At 42.7% G+C, this 26,279-nt stretch overlaps 1 protein-coding gene across 2 annotated transcripts in view; it reads right to left on the bottom strand.

Moving 5' to 3' along the window:
- Positions 1–26,279, bottom strand: part of CGNL1 (cingulin like 1) — a 176,636-nt gene that overhangs the window by 78,711 nt on the left and 71,646 nt on the right. For both annotated transcript variants that reach the window (XM_025390493.1, XM_025390494.1), the window contains 4 exons: positions 18,237–18,338; positions 17,543–17,691; positions 16,010–16,145; positions 6,888–7,100 (listed from right to left, as the gene is read on the bottom strand). In XM_025390493.1, coding sequence (XP_025246278.1) covers positions 6,888–7,100; positions 16,010–16,145; positions 17,543–17,691; positions 18,237–18,338 — 600 coding nt within the window. The remainder of the gene's footprint in view (positions 1–6,887; positions 7,101–16,009; positions 16,146–17,542; positions 17,692–18,236; positions 18,339–26,279) is intronic.

Below are 26,279 nucleotides of genomic sequence, written 5' to 3'. Positions count from 1 at the left end.
AATCCGCATATCTAAAGATAAACCAGCATATCTTTGTCGCCTATGAGCTAACCTCTGGCAAGTGACTCTAGGCAGCTCAGGTAAAACACCAGGAGTGACTTGCAGAGATGCTCTGTTTACCCCTCATGGAGGCCCCCTAAGAGATTTGTCCATTGCCCAGCCCCCCGGAGTCTTGTCATGACAGCCACTGACTCTCAGGACATGGGAGGCACCGGGGCTCAGAGCCACAGAATGGGGCACTGGGCCTGTGATGGGTTCAAAAGGAACATCCCAGAACACCACTCTAGACCTCTTATTTATATACTTTTTAATCAATACAAGATACAGAAGAGTTACATAACTATTAAAAGAGCCATTTCTGGGGCGGGCAAAAGAGAGAGAGAGAAAAATAAAAGAGATCTTTTTTTAGCCTTAAATCTTACCCATTTCACTTTTGCCTATGGAAAGTTCCATGTCACTCTAGGCATGCTTGAGTCTGTGGAAAAGAGATATTTTCCTTTTCCTGGGCACTTGATTGCAAATCCCACCACTTCTCCAGCTCTCAGTAGCTGTCATTCAGGGTAAGTTGATTATTTGAAGTTAAAATGCAGAGGAAATGAGGAGCTTTTGCTGTTTCCCTGGCCAACCTGGCTCCCTTGGAGAAGATAGAAATGAGATTTTACACTGAATTAGCCATGTCTTAAGGGAAGCAATTCCACTGATCCTGAGATTAGCGCTGGTTTTACCATTTGACCTTCTGCTGACCTTATGCTTTGGAAGAACCTGTTCGGAGATTGGCAGGAAAGAGGGAAGGGACAAAACTAGAAATGATGTGGGAACACGGCACCAAAGCATATATTCATTTCTGTAAAACTGAGTGACATTTCCAAATTGCTGAGTAAAATACACACATACATCCAAAATTGGAGGGTGGTGGTAAAGGGGGAGAAAAGTTTCAACATTATTGAATTTGAATAAAATTCTTACAAGGGTTAGAGAATATAAAATATGGGCAGAAAGAATTTACAGTATCAGGAACAGACAAAAGTACAGAAACTCAGTATGGAAATGTATAATGCAAAAATAGGCTGCTTGAAGAAACTCCCCCAGGAGGTTGTTAACTAAGTCAAATGAACTGCCCTTCCCCTTGCTTTCCTGTCACTGGATGTGGCTGCTTCTCTTCAGGTCTCTGTGTCTGTGTCTTCTCTTCCTCCTCAGGCCCTCGGTCCCCTTCCCTTCTTTCTCTCTCTGTCACTCGCTCACATTCCCTCCGACGACTCCCAGTTGGATAGGGCAGCCCTGTTCCTCACTCACTGTTCACACAGGGTCTCAAGATGAACTCATGAGCCTTTCCATTCCCAGTACAGCCCCCTTCCAGGCACCCAGAGACGATGCCTGCTCAGGTTAGCTGTATCTCTTCTTCCTCCTCACCCCAATCCATGCTCCCTGCGGGGTCTCCTCAGTCAGCCCCTACTTCCTGCTCATCTCTCCTCACTCTCTACTTCTAACCATTCCACCTGCAGCCTCAGGTCACACCACCACCAAGTAATGTCCCTATTAGGTCCCTGTATTAGTCCGTTTTCACACTGCTGATAAAGACATACCCAAGACTGGGCAATTTACAAAAGAAAGAGGTTTAATTGAACTTACAGTTCCATGTGGCTAGGGAAGCCTCACAATCATGGTGGAAGGCAAGGAGGAGCAAGTCCCGTCTTACACGGATGGCAGCAGGCAAAGAGAGAATGAGGAAGATGCAAAAGCAGAAATCCCCAATAAAGCCATCAGATTTCGTGGGAATTATTCACTACCATGAGAACAGTGTGGGGGAAACCACCCCCATGATTCAATTATCTCCCACCAGTCTCTCCCACAACATGTGGGAATTATGGGAGTACAATTCAAGATGAGATTTGGGTGGGGACACAGCCAAACCATATCAGTCCCTAATAAAAGAAACATCATTGCTCCCTCAATGACTACCAACTAAAAATAGTCTCCATAATCTCACCCCACTCCACCTTTCCTATTTTAACTCTTTTTGTTTGTTCTTTAACACACACACACACACACACGCACACAAACTTTTTACCAAAGAAAACTTCAAGGCTGGGTGCAGCGGGTCACACCTATAACCCCAATATTTTGGGAGGGTGACATGAGCAGATGGCTTGAGCTCAGGAGTTCAAGACCAGCCTGAGCAATGTGGTAAAACCATGTCTTTACAAAAACTAGCCAGGTGTGGTGGAATGCACCTATAGTCCTAGCTCCTTGGGAGGCTGAGGTGGGAGGATGGCTTGAACCCAGGAGGCGGAGGTTGAAGTGAGCTGAGATCGTGCCATTGCACTCCAGCCTGGGTGACAGAGCCAGACTCTGTCTCGAAAAAAAAAAAAAAGAAAAAGAAAAAAAAGGAAGAAAACTTCAAACATTTGCAAAAATAGAGAGGATATGTAATTAACTCTCACCTACCCATTACCCAGGTTTAACACACATCAGTGCACGGCTGATCTTGTTCCATCCATGCCCCACTGACTTTCCCCAAAAAAGTGGATTATTTTAAAGCAAATTTCAGACATCCTATAAAAACCTCAGTATGTTTCTTTAAAAGTCAGAGACTTGGCCGGGCATGGTGGCTCACGCCTGTAATCCCAGCACTTTGAGAGGCCAAGGCAGATAAATTACCTGAGGTCAGGAGTTCTAGACTAGCCTGGCCAACATGGTGAAACCTCATCTCTAGTAAAACCGCAAAAATCAGCGGTTGTGGTGGCAGGCGCCTGTAATCCCAGCTACTCTGGAGGCTGAGGCACAAGAATCACTTGAACCCAGGAGGCAGAGGTTGCAGTGAGCCAAGATCACACCACTGCACTCCAGTCTGGACAACAAGAGCAAGATTCCATCTCAAAAAACAGGAAAAAAAAAAAAACAAAAGAAGTCACAGACTCTTAACAACAACAGCAGTATTATCACCCCTTAAAAATTGTTTAGTTTCTTAATATCATTAATATACAGTGTTAAAATGCTCCCAATGATTTCAGGTATTTTGTTTTTTACAGTCAGTTTGTTTCAGTTGGGATCCAAGCACCGTCCACACATTGGATCTGGGCACCCACCCCTTAAGTGTCTGATTCTGTAGTCACCTTAACTTCTCTTTCTGCACAAAGCCCAGCTCAGACATCTCACTTTCCCACCTACAAGGTATTGCTCATGCTGTACTCAGCACCCAAAATGTCCTCAGCCCCCATGCCCAAACATCACTCAAAATCCAACTCAAATACTGTCCCCTCCATGAAATATTTCATGATTGCCCCCAGTCCTCTTCCTAAGCACAGCCATGGGGTCTCCTACAGGGTTTCCTATATGACTTTATCTGCATGTCACTTGGCTCATTTACTGTTGTCTATAATCAGCTTGAGAGTTACATATCTCCCCTTCAATCTCCTGGAAGGGAGATCATTCCACTTCACTCCAGCCTGGGCGACAGAGTGAGACTCCATTTCAAAAAAAAAATGTCAGTTTTTAGCCACAGTGGTGGCTGGGTTCTCCCCCTGGGACAGGAAAAATCTAAGTGTAAGAGCACATATTTAAGAAACATTATTTACCAGATTTAAAAATTATATTTAATTCACTCTCCTCCAATAATCTTAAGATTCCATTCGATAATACCAAGACATAAATAACCAAAAACAGCATCCATCTACTAAATTGATACATTTGTCCCCCATAAAATATGACTCTATCATATTTGTTAAGGAGCCACCTTCAGAAGCAAAAGCTAATACGGTGAAAAAACACAATCAGGATCCTCTTTAAGAAACTGCAAGGAAGCCAGGCACCATGGCTCACATCTGTAATCTCAACACTTTGGGAGGCCAAGGTGGGCAGATCACTTGAGGCCAAGAGTTCGAAACCAGCCTGGTCAACATGGCGAAAGCTCATCTCTACTAAAAATACAAAAAAATTAGCCAGGCATGGTGGCACATGCCTGTAATCCCAGCTACTTGGGAGGCTGAGGCATGAGAATTGCTTGAACCTGGAAGGCAGAGGTTGCAGTGACCCAAGACTGCGCCACTGCACTCCAACCAGGGTGACAGAGCAAGACTCCATCTCAAAAAGAAAAAAAAAAAAAGAAGAAAAAGAAGAAGGAAAGAGAAAGAAACTGCAGAGAAATTCAAAAGCAAGGCACAGAAATTCACAGAATAATACCAGAGTTCCCTAAAAGGCTTCCCACATCACCACTGAAAAAATTCAACAGGAACTACACGGCAGGGACTAAAAACCCAGTCAGAAAGGAAATTTGTCCTAAACTAACTTTCACTTGCCAGACACTGTCCCAGGCACCATGCTGAGCTCAAAGGGGTAAGAACACAGCCTCTTGACTTGCATATGGGGTGTATTGGTCTATGTCGTTTTATTTATTTATTTATTTTGTAATTTGAAGATATGCTTAAAAGTTGGGAGATCTCACAGATATCTGGCTTCTTGAAAAAAATGAAAGATCTAGCAACATGGGCCCAGCATTCCCTCAGTGGCAACTCTAAGCTGGAGCAGAGAAACCACTGAAGCCTCCAGCAAAGGACATGCCCTCCAGCCAGCTTGTCACAGTCCCCACCATACCCTCCTATCATCCCAACGACAGACGCAGCACTTTACTCATTTATGCTCCCTGTCTGGCCCCAGAGGTACTAGAGTTTGTCACTCCCTCTCAGGAAAAAAAAAGGGCAGGGGGGAACAAAAGTGCCCCCATGCCTAAGAAGTGCAGAGTCTAATGAAGGGGGCAGACAAGATGAAAAATTATAATAGGGTGTGACACAAACTACAGTAGAAGAATGGCCAGGGTTCCACAGAAACCCTAAGGAAGGTGAAGGAAGGTGCAACTAACTGCACCAAAGGTAGTTGAGGTATCTAGGGTGTGTTCACAAAAGAGAAGACATCTGGGGAAGGTCTTGAAGGAGAAGAAGAGCCTGGTCAGATGGCAAAGTAGGAGCAAGTCACTCTACACGTATGAAGAGGTGAGAGGTCTGAAAGATACAGAGTTTTCTGGGGATGGGTTAGGCAGAGAAGGGACTTCTTCCCTACGACGCTAACAATTTTCAGCTGAAATCTGCGGCAATGGGGAGTCAAGCGAGTTATTTAAGCAGAGGCTGACATGATCAGATTTGTTTTTTTAAGGAACGATGCTGGCAGCAGTATAGAAAACAGCCTTGAACAGAGCCCTTGCTGACCAACACCCCCACTGGGCACTAAGGCGAACCCCTTCGCGTTAGCTTCCCGGTGCTCGGAAACTGTCCATTCTCTGCCAATGATACACGTCTTGACTACTTAGCCTGTTTTGCTTTTACAGACTGATATGGGTCAATGTAGTTATTGCTCTTGAACTGGCACAATGAAAATACTCTGAGTTACTATATAATGCAGACATTTGAAAGGGTCAAAATGCAGTAACTTAAGTCTCTACTGATGATCTCAATTCCATACAACAAAGATATCCTTTCACCTACCACGTGTCCTTTCCTCACTTACGTATCTCTGACAGTCGCGAACCCGGAAGCTTCCAATGAAATAGCCCCTACCCCATGTGAGGCACAAGTTTGATTTTTCTTATACTTAAATCACTACAAACATATCCCCCAACACTATTCTCAACTACCCTTAAAGGAGCCACCCAGAATACACCACATTAAGTCGAGCTTTGAGGCAAGATTTAAGGGTGATAAAGATATGGGTCCAAAGGAGAATCAATTTACTCAGTAGCCTATTGGCATGTACCTGATGAAGCAACAGCACATAAAGATCAATCGCAAGGATATCAGGCTGTTGCACAGAAATGAAATGAGATGCAAATAACAGACACGTCCCCTCAAAGCAATAAAAATTAAATCGCTTTTGCTTTTCTCCCTCAAATTCAGTCAAATCTTAAAAAAAAAAAAAATCAGATAGGGAAATCATCAAGAGGCTTTTAAAAACGGTCTCAAAGTTGTAATAACCCCAAACAGACTATTTCCCAGACTTTTTATTGTTATAACAAACAAACCCATCTTTCACTTCTTGTCATTTGCAATTACTGTGCCATAATTGAAAATCAGTGAATCACCATAGGGCTTAGGGGAGAGAGGGCCTACTAGCTCTGAGCTGTCACTGTAATCACCACAGAATAAACAATATCAAGAGCTCTTTCTTCATCATTTTTAACCTATATATTGTAGAGTCTCTGAAAATTGTATACTCTGTAATTCCCCTCTTTCCCTAAAGATGGCATGACATTTCAAACCATTTTCCCCTTCAAAATACTGTTTTTCTCTTCTTCAACAGCCAGTATGACGTCTGCCCCAAAAGACTTCAGCATAATTTTGAATCTATTTGTAGGAGCCAAGAATTCAATTAAGAGAAAAATTATCTTGGAAGGGTTTGGGCAATTCAGCCAATTAACCCTCTTGCAACTGTGCTGAGAAAAGAACCTGAACTGTCTAACAAAAGGCTACACAAAATCAAAAGGAACAGACTAGGGCAGGGGGTGAAGGATTCCAGGAATTTGGGTCCTGTCTACACTTCTGCCCATTAACATGGTCACACAATGCCCTCGGCCTCTGACCGTTAGGAACGTCTGGGAGAGTACAGCCCTCCACTCTGCAATGGGCTGCAGAACCTCAAGTGTTCATCTGCAGCCTCTTCATCTCCCCACCTGCAATAGGATTTAACCAATGTCCCTACCAACATTTCAGTTTACAGACTTTAAAAGGTCAATAGCAGGACCATTGAGTTTATTCTTTGTTAATAAGCTCTGTGTCCATGATCTGATGAACTGAGATTCACTCTCTAATTAAAAGGAAGGAAGGGAATTTGCAGTCGTGTGGGAGAGAGGGTCTTACCCTTTCATCTGTTCCCAAGCCAGATTCTCCTGCCCCATCCCTCACCTTGGTTGCTTCTTCCACACTCTCCCTCAGGGCCTGCAGCTCAGCATCATATTGCTCCTTCAGCTTGTCCATCTCCTGATCATGGCTGGAAACCTCTTCTTTCAGGGCTCCCTTCAGTGCAGTGAGTTCACGCTCTCGCTTTCTCAAGAGGTCTTCTTGCTCCTCTTTGGCAATCAGCAGATCCTGAAGATCCTGTTTTGCCTGTAAGAGCTCCTAGAGAGAAGAAACATGAAGGGAGGAGGTGACGATGAAACATCTTGTTGAGAGGCCCCGTATCTCCCCTCCAGTTCAGTCCCCATATGCACGGCCATCTCACCTTGCCCTGCCACTCTCTCCTTCTCATCCCACAAACCTATTTAAACCATTTCTTCCTCTTCCCCTGCATTTCTCAGAAGACATCATTCCCTTGGATTCCTCTGTCTTTGCTTCTTGGAGATTGGATTGAATTTGAGGGAGAAAGGGGAAACTAATGTAAATTTCACTGCTTTGGTAAACACGTCTGTATTTTCCATCTCGTTTCACTTCTGCACAGTGATGTGTTGCCCTTGCTCTTGCCCTGTGTGTGCTGTTGCTTCATGGGGGACACGCCAACTTGCCTACCTTGCTTCATATCCCCTAGGACCCTGAGTGTGGTCAAACCCTTCATCCACATTCCTCGTACTCAGGATTTGGGTGCTTCACATCCCCTGGGACACTGAGTGTGGTCAAACCCTTCATCCACATTCCTCGTACTCAGGACGACTTTGCCTGTTTTTCTTCTATCTCATTTGCCCATCTGAGCAGAGCACAATATTCACATTTTCCCCTTCTTAACTGCCAAGTATTAATGAGGAAGGTCACAAACCTGGGGCAACAGGCTCCACTACAAATCACATTACCTGAGCCCAGTGTGTCCTGCCAAAGGCTCGGCGTTCCTTTTCCTCCAGCATCTTTGTTCCAGACCTTCTCAGTTTTCCAGCTCAGGACTCGCCCTCACAGACACTTTTGCCCTTCCCTCAGCCAGAGAGACGTGGGCACCTTGGCTCCCTCTCCACCTCAACCCCTCTACACTCCAGGCCTTCTTCCACCCAGAGTCCCTCCACAGAGAATGCACTGTCCCCTGCCAGCCTGCTCCCAGTCTTCACTCCATCAGTTATTGACATGGTTTGGCTCTGTGTCCTCACCCAAATCTCATCTCCAGTTATACTTCCCACAATCCCCACGTGTCGAGGGAGGGACACTGTGGGAGATGATCGGATCATGGGGTAGTTTTCCCCACGTTGTTCTTGTGATAGTGAATTCTCACGAGATATGATGGTTTTATAAGGGGCTTTTCCCCCTTCGCTCACTCTCTCTCCTGCCGCCTTGTGAAGAAGGTGCCTACTTCTCCTTCTGCCATGATTGTAAGTTTCCTGAGGCCTCCTCAGCCATGTGGAACTGTGAGTCAATTAAACCTCCTTTGTTTATAAATTACCCAGTCTCAGGTAGTGTCTTTATAGCAGAGTGAGAACGGACTAATACAGCTGTCTTTTCTTTCTGCCATTTTGTTCCTATCCATATTCTTGAATCTTGGTTACCTGCCAAACTTCACCATCAAAATGTGTGAAAGCATAATTTCTGTTCATTACCTCTACTTCATGACTGCCTGTTCACTCCTTAATCTCTTGCTGTATGATTTTTGTCCCTACTCTACCAAGACAGTCCCCTCTGAGGTAACTGTGACCTTTAATCATATCCGATGGCCTTTTCCCAGTCGTCAATTTTCTTTACCCCCTTTCATCCTCCCTTCCTGTCTCTCTAAGATGCCCTTCTTTCTTGGAATGCCAAGATAACACAGACTCCTGTTTTCTTCCCTCAGGCTGCTTCTTCTGTGATAGTCTTTTCTGGCTTTTCTCTCCCTCTTCCCAAAATCTATGATGATCTCCAAGAATGCAACTTTGCATTCTTTACCCTCTTTTAGCAAGCTCATTTTTGCTTTTCCAACTATTAATTCTATGTAAATGACTCCTAAACTTTTACCTCTTACCTTTCTCGGAGTTCAAACCTGTACTAACACATTCAAAGACCTGCTAGATGCACCTATCTGGGTGTCCTGTGACACCTCAGATTCAGTAGGATTACAGTTTCAAGAGAATTCATCATGCTCCTTCCTTCCTTCTTCCTTTGTTCTTTGCTCTTGTGAAAAGCACCACCTGCCCCCTCAGCACTCAAGCTCAGAAACTTGGCAGCAACTTTGACTTTTCTCTCGTCCTGGTCTCTCATAACCAAAAAGTTAGTTCTGTAACATCTTCAATCCTTTCCATCACCTCCCTGGGTAAAGCCCTCCTCACCTCCTGTGCAGGTGGTTTACGATAGCCACTCAGCTGCTCCCCGCATCCAGGCTCTCACCTACAGCCTCTAAGGCAATCCATGCAGCATCTTCTGTCTGGAGTGCTCTTTTCCCTTCTCAGGCCCACCTCTCCCTGCCTTTCAGAAAATCTTTGAAGACCCAGATACAGTATGACCTCCTCCAAGAGGTCTTCCTTGAATATCCCTCTTGAATACCCATCTCACTTTAGCTGTTCTTCTCACAGTACTTAATACTTCTTATTTTACATTCTATATATTTTAATCATTTTTCTAATCTGCATTTGGCTCCCCTACTTATCCTTCTTGAAAGACAGGTACAGATCTGATTTATTATATTTTTGATGCATAGATTAATATTGGGAGCACTTATCTGTTCAGATATAAATAAACAAGTGCAGTACGGGTGTCTGGAGATGTCAGAATTCTAAACTCGTCAGTTATTTCACCTGTGGCTTCTGCATAAGAACAGGCAGGACCTGTTCTCTTAGAGCCCCTGGGGAATCAGAGGCATGGCTGCCACCTGGGGACCCAAGGCTTCAGAAATGATAAGCTACTTTCCATTCAAAAAGTGTGTCCCTGACGAGGGAAGAAACATTTTATTGATTTAAGGATAACTGACAACGAGAGCTCTTTCTTTTTCTCTAGGATATGCACCTCCATTGAACCAGAGGAACCTCTACAATCCCAGGATAGGGCTGCATTGCACAGACTAAGATTTTGCCCATCAAGAATCTAACTAGCAGGCATTGACAAGCTCAGACGAAATGTCAAGAGACCCATGCAAGTAACAAGGCCAGCTCTGGCTCTTTCAAAGCAGCAAACACAGAGATCTTATGAAAATATACCCTGTCCTGATATTTATCAAAGAGGACGCCCTGCTGCCGCTGCCCAGCCCCTTCTTAAGGAAGATCAGAGTCTCTCTTGAATGACTGTTGCTTCCGGCTACCCCCTAGGGCTTCCTGGAACCTCCTGCCAGCATCTTTAGTGCAGGCCCTGTGATTCTGACCCCTGTTTCCTGCTTTTACTCTCACACGTTTCTCAATTGTTTGGACGATAAGACAGTTCCTCTCCCCACACTTATCTTTTCCAGCATATCTCTGTGTTTTGTGTTGCCTTTTGTGTGCTGCCGCCAATGCATGTCAAGACTGAAGTTTTTATGGTCCATTCTGCACCGACATGCTGTTATCTATGGCTGGGGCTGTCGCTTAAGTGGACTGTGCAGGACAAATCCAATCAGATTACACCTCGCCATATCACGTAGTAGCACTTGAAGTTTTCCAGAGTAGAAACCAAAAGGTACATGAGGTTTCAAAAACTTCACTCCATCACCTCGGGGCTTAATTATATCAATCAAAGAAGGGAGAAAAAAATACATAAACTTCAAAATGTAAGTATACGTCCATTAGAGGTCAACTTGCCTCTCTGTGGACTCCAATTAAAGAAAACAAGGGAAAACTGGCTGTCTGGGAGTGGCGAGAGCTAGGAAAGTTGACTGTGTTTGGTCCTTATGCATCATAAGAACTGTGCTGAGCATTTCTAACAATCCAGAGAGATGGATATTCAAGGAGATGAAGATTACTATTCTCCATAAATGGATGAAGCTCTGAGACTCTAACATGCCTAAGATCACACGGCCTTACAAGCAGCAGAGTCAAGAATGGGACCCAGATGGGTCCTAATGCCCTTTCCCTTCACTATGGTCACTACAGACCTGACCACAAAACCACACATTCAAGAAGGCTGAGAAGCAAACAGTCACACTGGAATTCATCCATTAGATGCTGTTACGGTTTGGCTGTGTCCCCACCCAAATCTCATCCTGAACTGCAGCTCCTATAATTCCCTCATGTTGAGGGAGGGGCCCACTGGGAGATAATGGAATCATGGGGTGGCTTCCCCATACTGTTCTCATGGCAGTAAGTCTCACGAGATCTGATGGTTTTATCAGGGGAAACCCTTTTCTTTTTTTTTTTTTTTTTTTGAGACAGAGTCCCGCTCGCCCAGGCTGGAGTGCAGTGGCCGGATCTCAGCTCACTGCAAGCTCCGCCTCCCGGGTTCATGCCATTCTCCTGCCTCAGCCTCCCAAGTAGCTGGGACTACAGGCGCCCGCCACCTCGCCCGGCTAGTTTTTTTGTATTTTTTAATAGAGATGGGGTTTCACCATGTTAGCGAGGATTGTCTCGATCTCCTGACCTCGTGATCCGCCCGTCTCGGCCTCCCAAAGTGCTGGGATTACAGGCTTGAGCCACCGCGCCCAGCCAGGAAACCCCTTTCATTTGGCTCTTGCTTCTCTTGTTTGCCACCATGTGAGATGTGCCTTTCACCTTCTACCATGATTATGAGGCCTCCCCGGCCACAGGGAACTGTGAGTCCATTAAACCTCTTTTTTTTGTAAGGTGCCCAGTCTCAGGTATGTATGTCTTCATCAGCAGCATGAAAACAGCCTCATACAGATGCCACCAAAACAGAGCACTGTGTTTGGCTGGAAGGCCCTTTAAGGAAGTCCACCTTCTTAAACTAAAGCAAAGAAACACAATCAGAGCCTGAAGAAACGGGTAGATGGAGATCTAAGAGAAAAAGGAACACACTATGGGACCAGCTGTTCTGCAGCAGCAGCAGCAGCAAATGACCACCCCAAGACCATGTGCACTGAGAAGCAGGCACCAGGATGTCCAGAATGGCAAGGTATTTGCTCTCAAAAAGCTTTACTTCACACACTACCTGGGCACGAGCATGACACATCAAAACGAGGAAGATACCAGTCTAGACCCTCTTTTGCATTAAGTGCTTCTCAGAAGTTCCACAGGGTCCCTATCTCTGGCCCATGCTCACTGAAAGCGTAAATAAAAGGTTTTACAGCAATGGTAGCTGACAGATAATTCTGTCATTTTTTTGTTCCAGAAGGATGGCCAAGGAAGCATCACACGGCTGGTGAGAATCACGATATTTTTGGCTGCCTTTTTTTTTTTTTTTTTTTGAGACGGAGTCTCGCTCTGTCGCCCAGGCTGGAGTGCTGTGGCCGGATCTCAGCTCACTGCAAGCTCCGCCTCCCGGGTTCCCGCCATTCTCCTGCCTCAGCCTCCCGAGTAGCTGGGACTACAGGCGCCCGCCACCTCGCCCGGCTAGTTTTTTGTATTTTTTAGTAGAGACGGGGTTTCACTGTGTTAGCCAGGATGGTCTCGATCTCCTGACCTCGTGATCCGCCCGTCTCGGCCACCCAAAGTGCTGGGATTACAGGCTTGAGCCACCGCGCCCGGCCTTGGCTGCCTTTTTTATAAAAATGCGTAGAATGTTCAAAAATATCGTTACAAAAGAAGTTTTAGAGACATACTTTCTGAGCACAATCTCTCCTCAGACCAACACAATTTTATAACCAGACTGTTTTAATGAGACTGAAGTACCTGCATCTTGGCAAATGCCCGGAATAAAACACCACAAGACTCTGCTGGAGTGAGGCCCATCTCTCAGCACTGCAGGCTCCCATCAAAGCAGACATTTGATAATTAGAAAACCCCACCATCGTGGCACTTAGCAAGTTGTCTCACGTTGACCTGTCACCTTCAGAATGGAAGGTAATGCATTCATGACAAAGAAGTGGTGGAAACCTGTTCTATAATCATTCTTGTAACTTGAGCTGGCAAAAAAAAATTTCAGAATCATCTATTTAACTAAGAATAACAAAGTCAACCCACTGTTGGTCAATTTTATGGCTTATTCTAAGAAAACAAAGTATTTTCTACTATTTCTCCCTTCCTTTTTTTTTTAAACTGTTTTATTCTTTTTCTTTTTTTAAGTGAAAGTCAGTTTATTAGAGAAGTAAAGAAACAAAAGAATGGCTACTCCATAGACAGAGCAGCCTATTCTTTCTTAATGCTACTTTACTGATTGCATACAGGGGTCCAGTGTTATTTAACAAAATGTGACATATTAAAAGATATTTCATGCAAAATCTGGTCCATTATGCAGGACTTGCAAAACTTGGGCCTTCAACCTTTTTCGAACATTCAAAAGCAGAAGTGTTTAATGCTCATTGTGTTAAGAGCTTGTTCCAAGCTAAATGCCATGGGGAACTTGGCCACAACTACACTCCGTTATCAAATTCCCCCAGGTCACTTTTTATTCAGATATGAAGAATAAATTAAAAGTGACAAGGAGACAGGGTCTATTTTACTAGTGATACAGAAACCATAGATCATAGTTTAAGTGTTGCTGACAAGTCAAAGGAAATTGATAAAAACAGAGGGTGATTTTCTGGAGCAAGAGAAACCCACTTTGACATAGGGAAGCTAATTACACCCTAACTCATCTTGCAGAAAGGCAGCAGTAAATGATACAGCTCCTGTTATGGGAAAGAGACAAACAACCTGTAAGCCAGCAACATCAGGAACAGGTTTAAGAAAACATGTGCTATTGCCCACTGCTGTATCTCGCATTATCAGCCTCTGCCTGAACACATCACCAAAATAGTCTCATATCGTTATCCTATTATCAATATAAATAAATCAATAAACTAATGATGTTCAGTTAATAGATATGCAGTATGGTATGTTTAAAGAGGAAAAGAAGTATGCAGTTCATTTCAGAATTATTCTCTTTTTTAAAACATGGTGACATTTTTAAAGTAATTTAAATATGAAAAATTATTTATTCATTTGCTCTGTTGCTCAGCAGTGTGCTAGACATGAAATGGGGAAAGAAGCAAAGGTGAATGCTCTTGAATTAGCTGGCTAGTAGAAGAAAGATACAAAAAATGTGTGAGGTCAATAAGCTAAAATAGAGAAACTGAAAGGACAGGGGATATCAGGGGGCAACTCACAGTGACAACTGTCAGTTATTGGGGAAAATCAGCAACTTCAGAGACTTCCCACGAGCTAACATAACATCTTTCCCCTTTAGAACCAGTCAAATGTCCACACAAGGAATCACAGAATATGACAACGTTTTATCTTCTATTTAAATTTGTTCATGAAGCTATACTTTTACTGAAAGCCATAAATTGTTCAGTGACATCATTTCTGGAAACTTATCCTTAGAAACAATTTTTAAAGTAGTAAAAGGATAAATGTAAAAACTGTTCCCCACGACCTTTGTTTCATAATGACGAAAAAGGGAAAACAAATGTAGGAGAATGGTTAAATATATTGCGGTTTATCTTCCTAAAAATGAAATACAAAGAATATAAAGAATAACAAGAAAGAACATTTTTGACATCTTTTTTTTTTTTTTTTTTTTTTGAGACGGAGTCTCGCTGTGTCGCCCAGGCTGGAGTGCGGTGGCGCAATTCGGCTCACTGCAAGCTCCGCCTCCCGGGTTCACGCCATTCTCCCGCCTCAGCCTCCGAGTAGCTGGGACTACAGGCGCCCGCCACCTCGCCCGGCTAGTTTTTTGTATTTTTTTTTTTTTAGTAGAGACGGGGTTTCACCATGTTAGCCAGGATGGTCTTGATCTCCTGACCTCGTGATCCACCCGCCTCGGCCTCCCAAAGTGCTGGGATTACAGGCTTGAGCCACCGCGCCCAGCCCATTTTTGACATCTTAAGTTTTAAAAGCAGGTATCAAAATTGTAGGGACATGATTGTCCCTATATTATATACAGATGGGTAGATGAAACCTATCAATAGACAGGGAGGGAAACAAAAATTCTAGAAACAAAAATGGCTGCTTAGGTATTAGGAAAGTATGCGTACGTCCCATTTTTAAACTTTCCTTTTATGTTGTTTTAATATTATTTCAGTGATAAATACACCTATCTTCTCGTCTTTGTAACTCTGAGCCCTGAAAGTAAACAGCGCCATGAGAAGCAGTATAATACCAAGAATGTGGTGGTTTTTAAGGAATCATTTGATAAAAAGAGGAATCCCAGTTGGTAAGGAACAATGCTGAGGGCTTCTCAGGGGAAAAGGTCTGAATAGGGACACAGAGATGGTCATGTGCGGAGAAGAGACAATCACCCTCCTCTGCCCGTGTGAAAAATGGATTCATGAGAACTCCTGGGCTGGGTGGCCACAGTCACTCATCTCTGAGCTCCTGCCAAGTCATCAGGTGAAGAAAGGCTAAGTTCTAAAAAGTAGGACCTAAAATTTCTCCTGGGGAATTATTTCAACACTGGAGGAGGAAAGGAGTGAGAGAACAGTAGACAACTGAGACTTAAAGAGTGTTCCAGGGACTTCAGAGTCAGAAACTTCTAGCCCCAAGGAAGGGACAGAGAAAACACCTAAGCCCAAAGAGGGAGGAAGTAGAAAATTAAATATTAACAAAGAACCTTTATGTTTTGACTTTTTGTTGTTGTTGTTGTTGGCTTTGCTCTAAATTGTATATCATCTCTTTGTTGGGCTATTCCTACAAACCACGTTTATAAAGAAGTAGGTTCCAAAACTATGCTAGAATACAGGTGATGATAATGTAACCGCAAACATTAAACACCTAAATGTGTGCAGAGAGAAAAGTCCTATCTTTTTCTGACCCTCAATTATACTTATTCCCTCCCCCAAAAATGTAGATACTCAAAACCAACATTCTTGCTTTCTAATAATTTCATACATGTGTATCTAATACCTCAACAAGATAATAATCTAATTTAGAGAAGAGAGAATACACAATAAAAACCCATAATAATTAGCTAATGCCAAGTGGAGAGGAGAGAGTCAAGCGCATCCACTGACTCACAGATCATAAGAGCACAGGTGGAGCAGGTGTGCACATCAGACAGTGGCTGGCAGTGCACAAACCCCAGCCACTCCATCTTTCCAGGCAGGTGGGGTCTGTCTTATCACCTGACCCCACAGCCCCACTTACCTCAATCAGAGCTCCCTTCTCCCTGTCCTCTGATCGCTTTGCACTGTCCAGTTCATCATGCATTTCTGAGAGCTGGTCCTGGAGATCCCTGATTTCAGTCTGATGCTGCTCCCGTTCCATCTTCACCTGGAATAGCCTGGCAAGGAAGGAAGTCCATTAGACAGGATCTCCTGGGCTCTGCTTATTTCCATCCAGTCTGATTTCTGATCTTCAGAGCTTTACACAAGTCTCTGAAGACCCAAGGAGCCTCCCCATTCTCTGTTCTGCACTGAGCAAGGAATCACCAACCTGAAAAGGTGCCTGAGAAGAACTTAGGCTATGGTCTAATTGCCCAACAAGAGGATAAATGAGAACTCAAACCAATGAAGTGGGTATGGTTATACGGAGACATGTTCTCCCCAAAAGGAGATGGTAGGGTACTAGAATTTAAATGTAGAAGATAAAGAAATGAAAAAAAAAAAAAATTTCCCACTAAAGCCACCCCACCCTTCCACTGTCTACTATCCCAGTGTTCTAGACCAGAAGAGTTGGCAAATTACAGTCTGTGGGCCAGTTCAGCCCACTGCCTGTTATTGTAAAGTTTTACTGGAACATGGTCATGTTCATTCATTTATGAGTAGCCATTTCATTTCACGATACAATGGCAGAGCTGAGTGTGTACAACAGACTCTATGACCCACAAATCCTAAAATAATCACCATCTGATGAAAAAAAGTTTACAAAACTCTGCTCTGAACCAAACTCACAACTACTATACCTCTTTATGTTGTAAAGCTTTTACTATACCCTGTATTTTCTGATTTTTTTTCTTACTAAACTCTTTTCTGCAGTTAGCCTCTATGATTGCTTTAAACGCAAAACACCACCATCAAAACTGCAAGGACAATCAAATGCTTTTATTATATAATGTCTTCTTTTTCTTGAACTTCCCCCTAGATTTCATTCCCACTTGACTTTCCACTTAAGGCTTCTGTTGTGTCCACGGGACGTCATAGCACTGTGGATTCTCAGACCTTGGCTTTCGATCCCTTTGCCACAGATTTTAATACAACACAATGGCAGGGGCATCTTGGATGTAACTTTCCTTCTCTGTAGACTCAGAGGAGGTATAAGCAGCCATCGCAAACACCAGCACCATCCAGGATAAAATGCACAGGCTGAGAGCTCACGGAGGCCACGTGACGAAAGCTTTTTAGAAGCTGGGCCCAGGCTCCTTGAACTCTGTCTTTCAATATCAGCACTCAGTGCACCCTGCTTCCCACTTACCTGCTAGGAGGTCCACTTTAAGGGCTGAAACTCTGTAAGGCATACTTCAAGGTGCACAAAGAATGTTAAGAATTACTAACGTTTTTGTTTATCAGTCTACATGCGTCGCCAGCTTCACAATTTTACAAGGGTAAGAGGAAGAAAAAGAAAAGTCAGCTGCCTTTATAAATATTTGGAAGGCTGGGTAGTATTAAATGGACAGAAAGGGTCTAGCCACATGTCATAGAGAACCTGGGAAGGGCAACAGGCTCTCAGCCCAGAACTTACTCCTCCAGATTCTTCCGGAGCTCCCCTTCACTTTCTTCCAGTCGTTGCTGCAACGTGGAGTTCTCCTCCACCTTTTTGTTGTGTTGGCTTCGGAGCTCTTCTAGGTTTGCTCTCATCCTCTCTCTCTCTTCTTTGATGTTCTGTTGATTCTAACAGGAATCAGTGTGATTTTAAAGTACCTCCACTGTACATTAACGTAACCCCAAAGAAGCCTACTTCTCAACAAGCAGACTCCGTATCTTTGCACTTACGTTATTAAACAACTTAATCAAACTATATAATTAAGGCATGGGAGTTCTTAACTAGAAAGAACATCAAATATTTATATTTAATGAACTGTAATACTTGTAAAAGAAAACATAAACACAGCCAAACCTCATTCTGCTATTTCTATGATTTAGTTCAGATGTTTTATACACATTTAGTTTCCCATTGGCCTGCCTAAATCCAACAGGGTTTCTTTTACTCTGTCTAAGCAAACAGTCTGTACAGGCTTTGGTTACATTAAAAAAAAAAAAAGAAATTATTTGGACAACAGCAGCCAAATACACAGGAATTTACTCAGTGATTAGAGGAATGTTACTTTTGGGGGGAAAAAAATTGGCTTTCACTCTGGGCATCCCAATGCATGTAAAATATTCTTCATCAACCTAGACAGAAATGGAAAAAGTAACATACAGGAAAAACCAGATACCTTGACTTCCAGTTGAAGCTGCCTCTGAAGTTCAGCCACTTCTGTGGTCAACTTGCTTTTCTGTTCCAATAGATCTTTGACTTCAGATGTGGAATTAGAAGCCTATAATTAATTGCAAAGATATACTAATTTAAACGTTCAGCGTGCTTTATTTTAATTATCTTCCCCTTCCAAATATAATTAGCGCAGTAACAGATGAGGCATAACACTAAATATTTTAAGACCCAATTCAAACATCAACCCCCACGGGGAACCTTCCCTGACTTGATGGGCAGAGTTAACGTTGCTGGTCCCCTTGGGACTCCAGTGAACTTTACTCTACAGCATTTACCAATCACAGGCATCATTTCATCAGGTACCTCAACACTAGTCCAATACGACCAAAACTTGCACAGGTGGCATATTTGTTAGAAGTCCGTAATGTATTCTGTAGAACATTATAAAACAGTAATACATTAAATTCAGGATAATAAAACTTAAAAAGCCTCTCCATAATAAATTCTATATTCCAGAGCATGGAAATCAATGGTTAGCAAAAAATCAGCAACAAAATCTTTTTGTAAGTAAATTGGGGAAAGACATTCATTTTTTCTATTTTAATGGCAGAACACAATTTAGTTTTAGTGTTTCTTAAGAGTGGTTTGAGAACGACTACATCAGGAGATTATGAACTTTTGTGGGGCAGGGACTAGGTTTTATGCACCTCTGAATCTATAGAACCCAATGCATCTCATAAATTTAATCAAATCTTAGTAAATGATCGTTAGAATTCTTGTTTTGCCATGATAGAGTGGCAAATATCAGATTTACCCTCCCAGCAAAAACTCCAAAAGCTAGACAAAAATATATAAAAACAATTGTTGGCAGGCACTGAAAAGCAAGCAACACAGAGTTATGATCCTTACAAAGGAAAAGACAGGAGGTAGCCCCACATTCACCCTGGGTTCTCCATGACTCCATTTCCAAATCACACAGTAAAATTTTATAAGCACAGACAATGTCATTAGGAAATTGCAAATTAAAACAACATTGAGGCCGGGTGGGGTGGCTCATGCAGTAATCCCAACACCCTGGGAGGCTGAGGCAGACGGATCACCTGAGGTCAGGAGTTCGACACCAGCATGGCCAACGTGGTGAAACCCCGTCTCTACTAAAAATACAAAAAACTAGCCGGGCGTGGTGGCCCACACACCTGTAATCCCAGCTACTCAGGAGGCTGAGGCAGGCGAATCATTTGAACCCAGGAAATGGAGGTTGCAGTGAGCCAAGATCATGCCACTGCACTCCTGACTGGGTGATAGAGTGAGACTCCGTCTCAAAAAACAATCAGACAAACCAACGATACCACTATATACGAATTAGAACGGCCAAAATTCAAAACACTGGCAACACCAAATGGTGGTGAGGATGTGGAATAACAGAAACTCTTATTCTTTGCTTGTGGGAATGCAACATAATACAGATAATTTAGAAAATGGTTTGGTTGTTTCCTACAAAACTAAACATGCTCTTACTATACAACCCAGCAGCTGCCCTCTGGGTGTTCACCCAAATTAGTTGAAATCTCATGTCCACACAAAAACCTGTACATGAATGTTTATAGCAGCTTTACTCATAACTGACAAAACTTGGAAGCAATCAAGATGCCCTTAAAAGGTGAACGAATAAATTGTGGTATATCAGACAATAGAATATTAATACTCAATCCTAAAATGAAATGAACTATCAGTTCAACAAAAGGCATGGGAAAAAATGCACATTACTAAGGGAGCCAAACTGAAAGGGTGATATACTGTGTGATTCCAACGATAGAACACTCCAGAAAAAATAAAACCACGGAAACAATAAAAAGATTACGGGTTGCCAGAGGTTAGGGGAGAGAAAGGAACAAACAGGCAGAACACACAGGATTTTTAGGGGAGTGAAACTCTTCTGTGTGATACTAAATGATAGATACATGTCATTGTTCATTTGTCAGAAGCCTGTAGAATGTGCAACACTAAGAGTGAACACTAATGTAAACTATGGGCGGTCTTTGGGTGATAATGATGTGCCAGTGTGGGTCCCATGATTGTGAGAGGTGCACCCCATGCTGCAGGATGCTAACAGTGGCGGAGGGCATATGTGGGGACAGGACAGTAAATGGGAATGTGAACCTAAAACTCTCCTGAAAAATAAAGTTTGTTAATTTAAGTGACAAAAGTGTCCAGAGTGGCAACTCACTGATGAAGGAAACAGATTAGAGTTTAGAGATGGTAAGCAACAGAGATTTCAAGATCAGGGTATGAGAGAGGAGACAGCTCCACAGAAGAAGTTCCAAGAACCTACAATAAATACTCCCTGGATTCTTGGATGATTCCTAAGCTGTATATGAGCAGAGCAAGAGTTCAAGAGGACTGCAGAGAAGAGCTGTTAGGAGGCAAAGAACCCAACAGAAACTTCGCAGGTAGCCCAATGCTAGGGAGACACTAGGGTTCCAAATCGACCAAAATAGAGAAACCTTGGTGGACATTCTGGCATTCATTTGAAATCCAAGAAAGGAACATGGGTCATGTCTTAGTAGTAAGGGCAAAAACTTACATAGACACTCCCCAATAATGCCTAGAACAACCAACCATATAGAATCAAGATAATCTGCAAGTAATTTAACTGTCTGTCAAAACAAAACTTAACATTCTTCAGGGGGAGATAACACATTCCAGAACGTCTATAACTAATCGTCACCCACTCGGTCTAGCATACAATCAAAAAAAAAAAATCATTGGACATGCAAAGAAGTAGGAAGAACCAACCAATAACTAAATAAAATAGACAACAGACACAGAGATGGCCCAGATATTAAAGTTAACAGATAAGGACTTCAAATTAACTGTAACATTTTAAAAATAGAAACAATTATGGACAAAGGGTGTTTTTTTGTTTTTGTTTTTTTCTTTTCAGACAGAGTCTTGCTCTGTCATCCAGGCTGGAGTGCATTGTCCCAATCTTAGTTCACTGCAACCTCTATCTCCTGGGTTCAAACAATTCTCCTGCCTCAGCCTCCCAAATAGCTGATGTTACAGGTGTGCACCATCACACGTGGCTAATTTTGTATTTTCAGTAGAGACAGGGTTTCACCATGTTGGCCAGGCTGGTCTCTACCTCCTGATCTCAGGTGATCCATCTACCTTGCCCTCCCAAAGTGCTGGGATTACAGGCATGAACCACTGCACCTGGCCCAACAAAGGGATTTTTCTAAATGAAGTTCCAGAGATAGATTCTATAAAAATATAATCAAGTAGACATTCTAAAACAGCAATACACAATATCTGAAATTTAAGAACTCATTGGATCTCAGCTCACTGTAACCTCAAACTTCTAGGCTCAAGTGATCCTCCTACCTCAGCCCTCTGAGCAGTTATGACTACAAGCACGAGCCACCATGCCTGGCAATTTTTATAGTTTTTGTAGAGATGGGATCTCACGATGTTGCCCAGGCTAGTCTCAAACTCAAACAATCCCTCCCACCTCAGTCTCCCAAAGTGTCAGAATTACAGGCATGAACCACTGCACCTGGCCAAAGAAAAGTTCTTAAAAGAACCATCCTCTAAAAGAAGGATGAAGAAAAAGATTCTTTTAAAGACACCTTTAAAGAAAAAGTCTTAAAGTAAGATTGACATAGCCAGAAAACAAGACTAATGAATTTGAAAGGTCAATAGAAAACATCCAGAATATCTGATGCCCCAAACATACACACACACACACACACACACACATGAAAAGAGAGAGAATAGAGCACAAGGGGTAAGAGGAACACCATCAAAATTTCTAAAATACATTTAATTGGAGTCTGAGAAGAGCTGGGAGAGACAGAATGTGAAAGAAGCAATATTCAACTAAATAATAGCCAAGAAATTTTCAAATCTTTTTTTTTTTTTTTTTTTTTTTGAGACGGAGTCTCGCTCTGTCACCCAGGCTGGAGTGCAGTGGCCGGATCTCAGCTCACTGCAAGCTCCGCTTCCCGGGTTCACGCCATTCTCCTGCCTCAGCCTCCCGAGTAGCTGGGACTACAGGCGCCTGCCACCTTGCCCGGCTAAGTTTTTGTATTTTTAGTAGAGACGGGGTTTCACTGTGTTAGCCAGGATGGTCTCGATCTCCTGACCTCGTGATCCGCCCGTCTCAGCCTCCCAAAGTGCTGGGATTACAGGCTTGAGCCACCGCGCCCGGCCGAAATTTTCAAATCTGATGCACCTGTCAAGTCGAGAGCTCAGCGAATCCCAAGAAAAATAAATAAAAGAAAAATCACTCTTAGGCACGTCATAGTGAAAATCTAACAATTGACAAAAAAGATAAAATATTAAAAGCACCCAGCTGGAAAAGACACATCACTCTCAAGAGAATAACACTAAGAATGATGGCTGGCTTTCCAATGGAGCCAACTGGGGTCAAAAGACAAATAATGTCTTTAAATTCATGAAACAAAACAATACTTGCCACACGAGAGTTCCTCAAAACTGAGAGTGAATGACAGCTATTCTCAAACAATGCTCCCAAAAAGTACTACAGGATATTAAAAAAAAAAGTTCTCCAGGCTGAAGGAAATCACTCCTAGATGGAAACACGGAAGTACAGAAAGGAGTGAACAGCACTGGAAAGGGACTACATCTAAATGAAAGATGCGCTGGACCTCTCCAACAAAAATGACCGAACACTGCTGAGAGATGCTGCACACATAAATAAGTGGGGAGAAAGTTCGTGTTCACAAATAAGAATACCAATAACATGAAGACGTCAGTTCCACCAAATTTATCTGTGCATTTGGTATAATCCCAATCAAAATTCCTAGAGGCTTTTCTTGGTGGAAATTGACAAGCTGATAAAAGTTTATATGGCAAGGCAAAAGACCCAGAGTAGCTAAGATAACCTTGGAGAAGAATAAAGCTACCAGATCTCAAGGCTTATTAAAGTTGCAATAATTAAACTGTACAGTAGTAGTGCAAGGAGAGACAAGTAGACCAAAGCAATGGAAGAGAGTCTAGGTGTTACAGAGGATCTACCCACTGGAACTGGCATGCAGCACTACCAGGAGTGTAAATTGTTTCAATCACTTTGTAAAATCATTTGGCAACATTTAAGAGTTAAACCAACGCCCAATTTGCAACCTAGAAATTATACTCTTAGATATATTCTCAAGAGAAATGAGTGTGTTTACAAAAAAACCAAAAAGACACTAATGTTCAGTATCGCATTATACCTAACAGCCAAATACCAGAAATGACCACTAAGAATATACACTACGTTGAGTGATAACAACAGAAAACTACATTTCAATACAAAATAGCTACCAGTACATGCAACATTAATGATCTTGCTGATATAATGTTGAAGAAATGAAGGGGGACACACAAGAATACTTATTATAATACATATTGTAAAATTTTCTTTATGTAAAATTCAAGAAAGGCAAAACTACTCTAGATGGTAGAAGTCAGGATACGATTACCCCCAGAAGGAAGGAGTACAATTTTTGCAGAAGGAACACAGGAAACCCAGGAAACCAAAACTACTCAAGGTGATACAAGTCAAGATATGATTACCCCTAGAAGGAGGGGGTACAATTTATGGGGAACACCGGAAACCCAGGAAACCTGGGTGATGGGAGTGTTCCGTATCTTGATCTAGATGGTTTTTGCATGGAAGCAAACCTATGTTAGAAATTCAATGAACTGTATAGATACAATTTGTGTAATTTACTTTATATAAGTTATACCCAATAAAACAATATAAAAACAGATATTTGTTGAAGACTCATCTGTTTGCTAAGTTATACCCAAAGCCCCTGCCTCTGTGTTCCCAAGACCCTTTATACATATATTTGTTACAGAAATCTGCATTACACTAGAGATTATTGCTCAATCACCGCCAGTGAGATTCCATCTCTCTCTGCATAGACTGTATGCAAGTAATAAATAAGCGTATGTTAGCTAAATTGACTTTCTCCTTTTAGATGTTACATTTCCATAATGAAGAGGGACCTGATTGAAGACAGTCTATTAGGAAATATTATCTCTCTTATCTGAGTATGAATATTAATGGATCTTCTTTTTTTTCTTCTTCCATGAAAGTAACACAATGATTCTCTCAAAAGGATTTGGCTAAAATCCTACAGTAAAGTGGTTGGAAAACTACAAATAGCTGAGGGGAAGAAACAAAAGCAGGAATCAAAGCTAGAAATGGCAGCATCTTGGCTGACACGTCCCTGAATCCAGGTGCAAGTTGTGTGTGATAAATTTGGAATGAGGTACTTCCCCACCTACCCCTGTGAAGAGAATTAGAAACACAAACACACAACTTCCAATTTTCTTAGGCAAAATGAGAACAATCCATTTAGAACTCTAAATCCAACCCAGTGAGGGAAATTATACATTGTTCTTTCCCATACAAAATGTCTACCTGCTTTGCTGTTTTCCAATATGGTCTCCGTCCCTAAGGAAGAGGGTTTTTACATTCTCTCCTAATCATTTAACTGACACCACAAAGATAAAACTCCAAAACCTTTGCCAGCAAATAATCAGATTCCGAACTTAAGAGGGAGGGAAGAGGAGTAGAAAATGTGGCAATTAAACAGTCATGGAGCTGTAATAGGAACCTGAAGTCTAAGAGCCTTGGTTCATTTTCTCATCATCTCTTGATTTGGCAGCTTCTTTTGTTGTTGTTTTTAAGAGACAGTGTCTCATTCTGTCACCCAGGCTGGAGTACAGTGGCACAATCATAGCTCACGGCAGCCTCCACCTCCAGGTCTCAAGTGACTTCTGCCTCAGCTTCCTGAGTAGCTGGGGCTACAGGCATGTGCCACCATGCCTGACTAATTTTTTAATTTTTCTAGAGACAGGGTCTCACTACATTGCCCAGGCTAGTCTCCAACTCTTGGCCTCAAGAAACCCTCCCTCCACGGTCTCCCAAAGTGCTGGGGTTACAGGCATGAGGGACCACACCTAGACAGGCATTAGCTTTTTATGTGGTCTCTCTTCCTCTAATCTCACCTCTCTCCAAAAGCTGCAAAAGGAATAAACTTTCACAAACACAATGGTATTCACCTCTGTTTAAAATCCAACAATGGCAACCCACCCCCTTCACAGCCTGAAATGGAAACTTCTTACATAACTTCCAAGGTCCTTGCTACCAGGCTGTTCCTTCGCCCATCCTGGCTCTGTGCTCCCACTACACTACATTCCCTCTTTAACACGGCAAACCCATGCCTCTTTATATTTGTCTGTGCTATTCACTTAACCTAGAACACCCCAGCTTCCCTTCTTCTCACAAATAATTCTATGATTTCTTGAGGCAGCATTAGTGTCATTGTCTCTAGAAGGGCTACCCTGACTTCCCCAGTTCAGGCTGGTCACCCCTAGTCTATGGCCCGCAAGGACAATCTCAACATCAAGGCCAAAGGCCGCACTCGCTCTAAGAACAAACAGGTATACTTTACGAGTTAAGCACACGCCTAACCTACCACTCAGTAATTTTACCTCTAGGTATATTCTCAAGAGAAATGAGTGAAAGTGTTTACTCCCCTCCACAAAAAAGTACAATAACATTCATAGTAGCTTTATTCCTAATAGCCCCAAACCAGAAATGTACACCAAGAATACACACTGTGTTATACAAATACAAAGGAAAACTACATTTTGATACCAAAAAAGCTACCAGTATATGCAACATTAATGAATCTTCGGCCGAGCGTGGTGGCTCAAGCCTGTAATCCCGGCACTTTGGGAGGCCGAGATGGGCGGATCACGAGGTCAGGAGATCGAGACCATCCTGGCTAACACAGTGAAACCCCATCTCTACTAAAAAATACAAAAAAATAGCCAGGCGAGGTGGCGGGCGCCTGTAGTCCCAGCTACTCGGGAGGCTGAGGCAGGAGAATGGCGCAAACCCGGGAGGCGGAGCTTGCAGTGAGCTGAGATCCGGCCACTGCGCTCCAGCCTGGGCGACAGCGCGAGACTCCCTCTCAAAAAAAAAAAAAAAAAAAAAAAAAAAAAAAAAAAAAAAAAAAAAAAA

This window comes from Theropithecus gelada, chromosome 7a (genome assembly GCF_003255815.1).
Source record: "Theropithecus gelada isolate Dixy chromosome 7a, Tgel_1.0, whole genome shotgun sequence".
NCBI lineage: Eukaryota > Metazoa > Chordata > Mammalia > Primates > Cercopithecidae > Theropithecus > Theropithecus gelada.
This window is presented reverse-complemented; position numbering and strand designations above follow the sequence as displayed.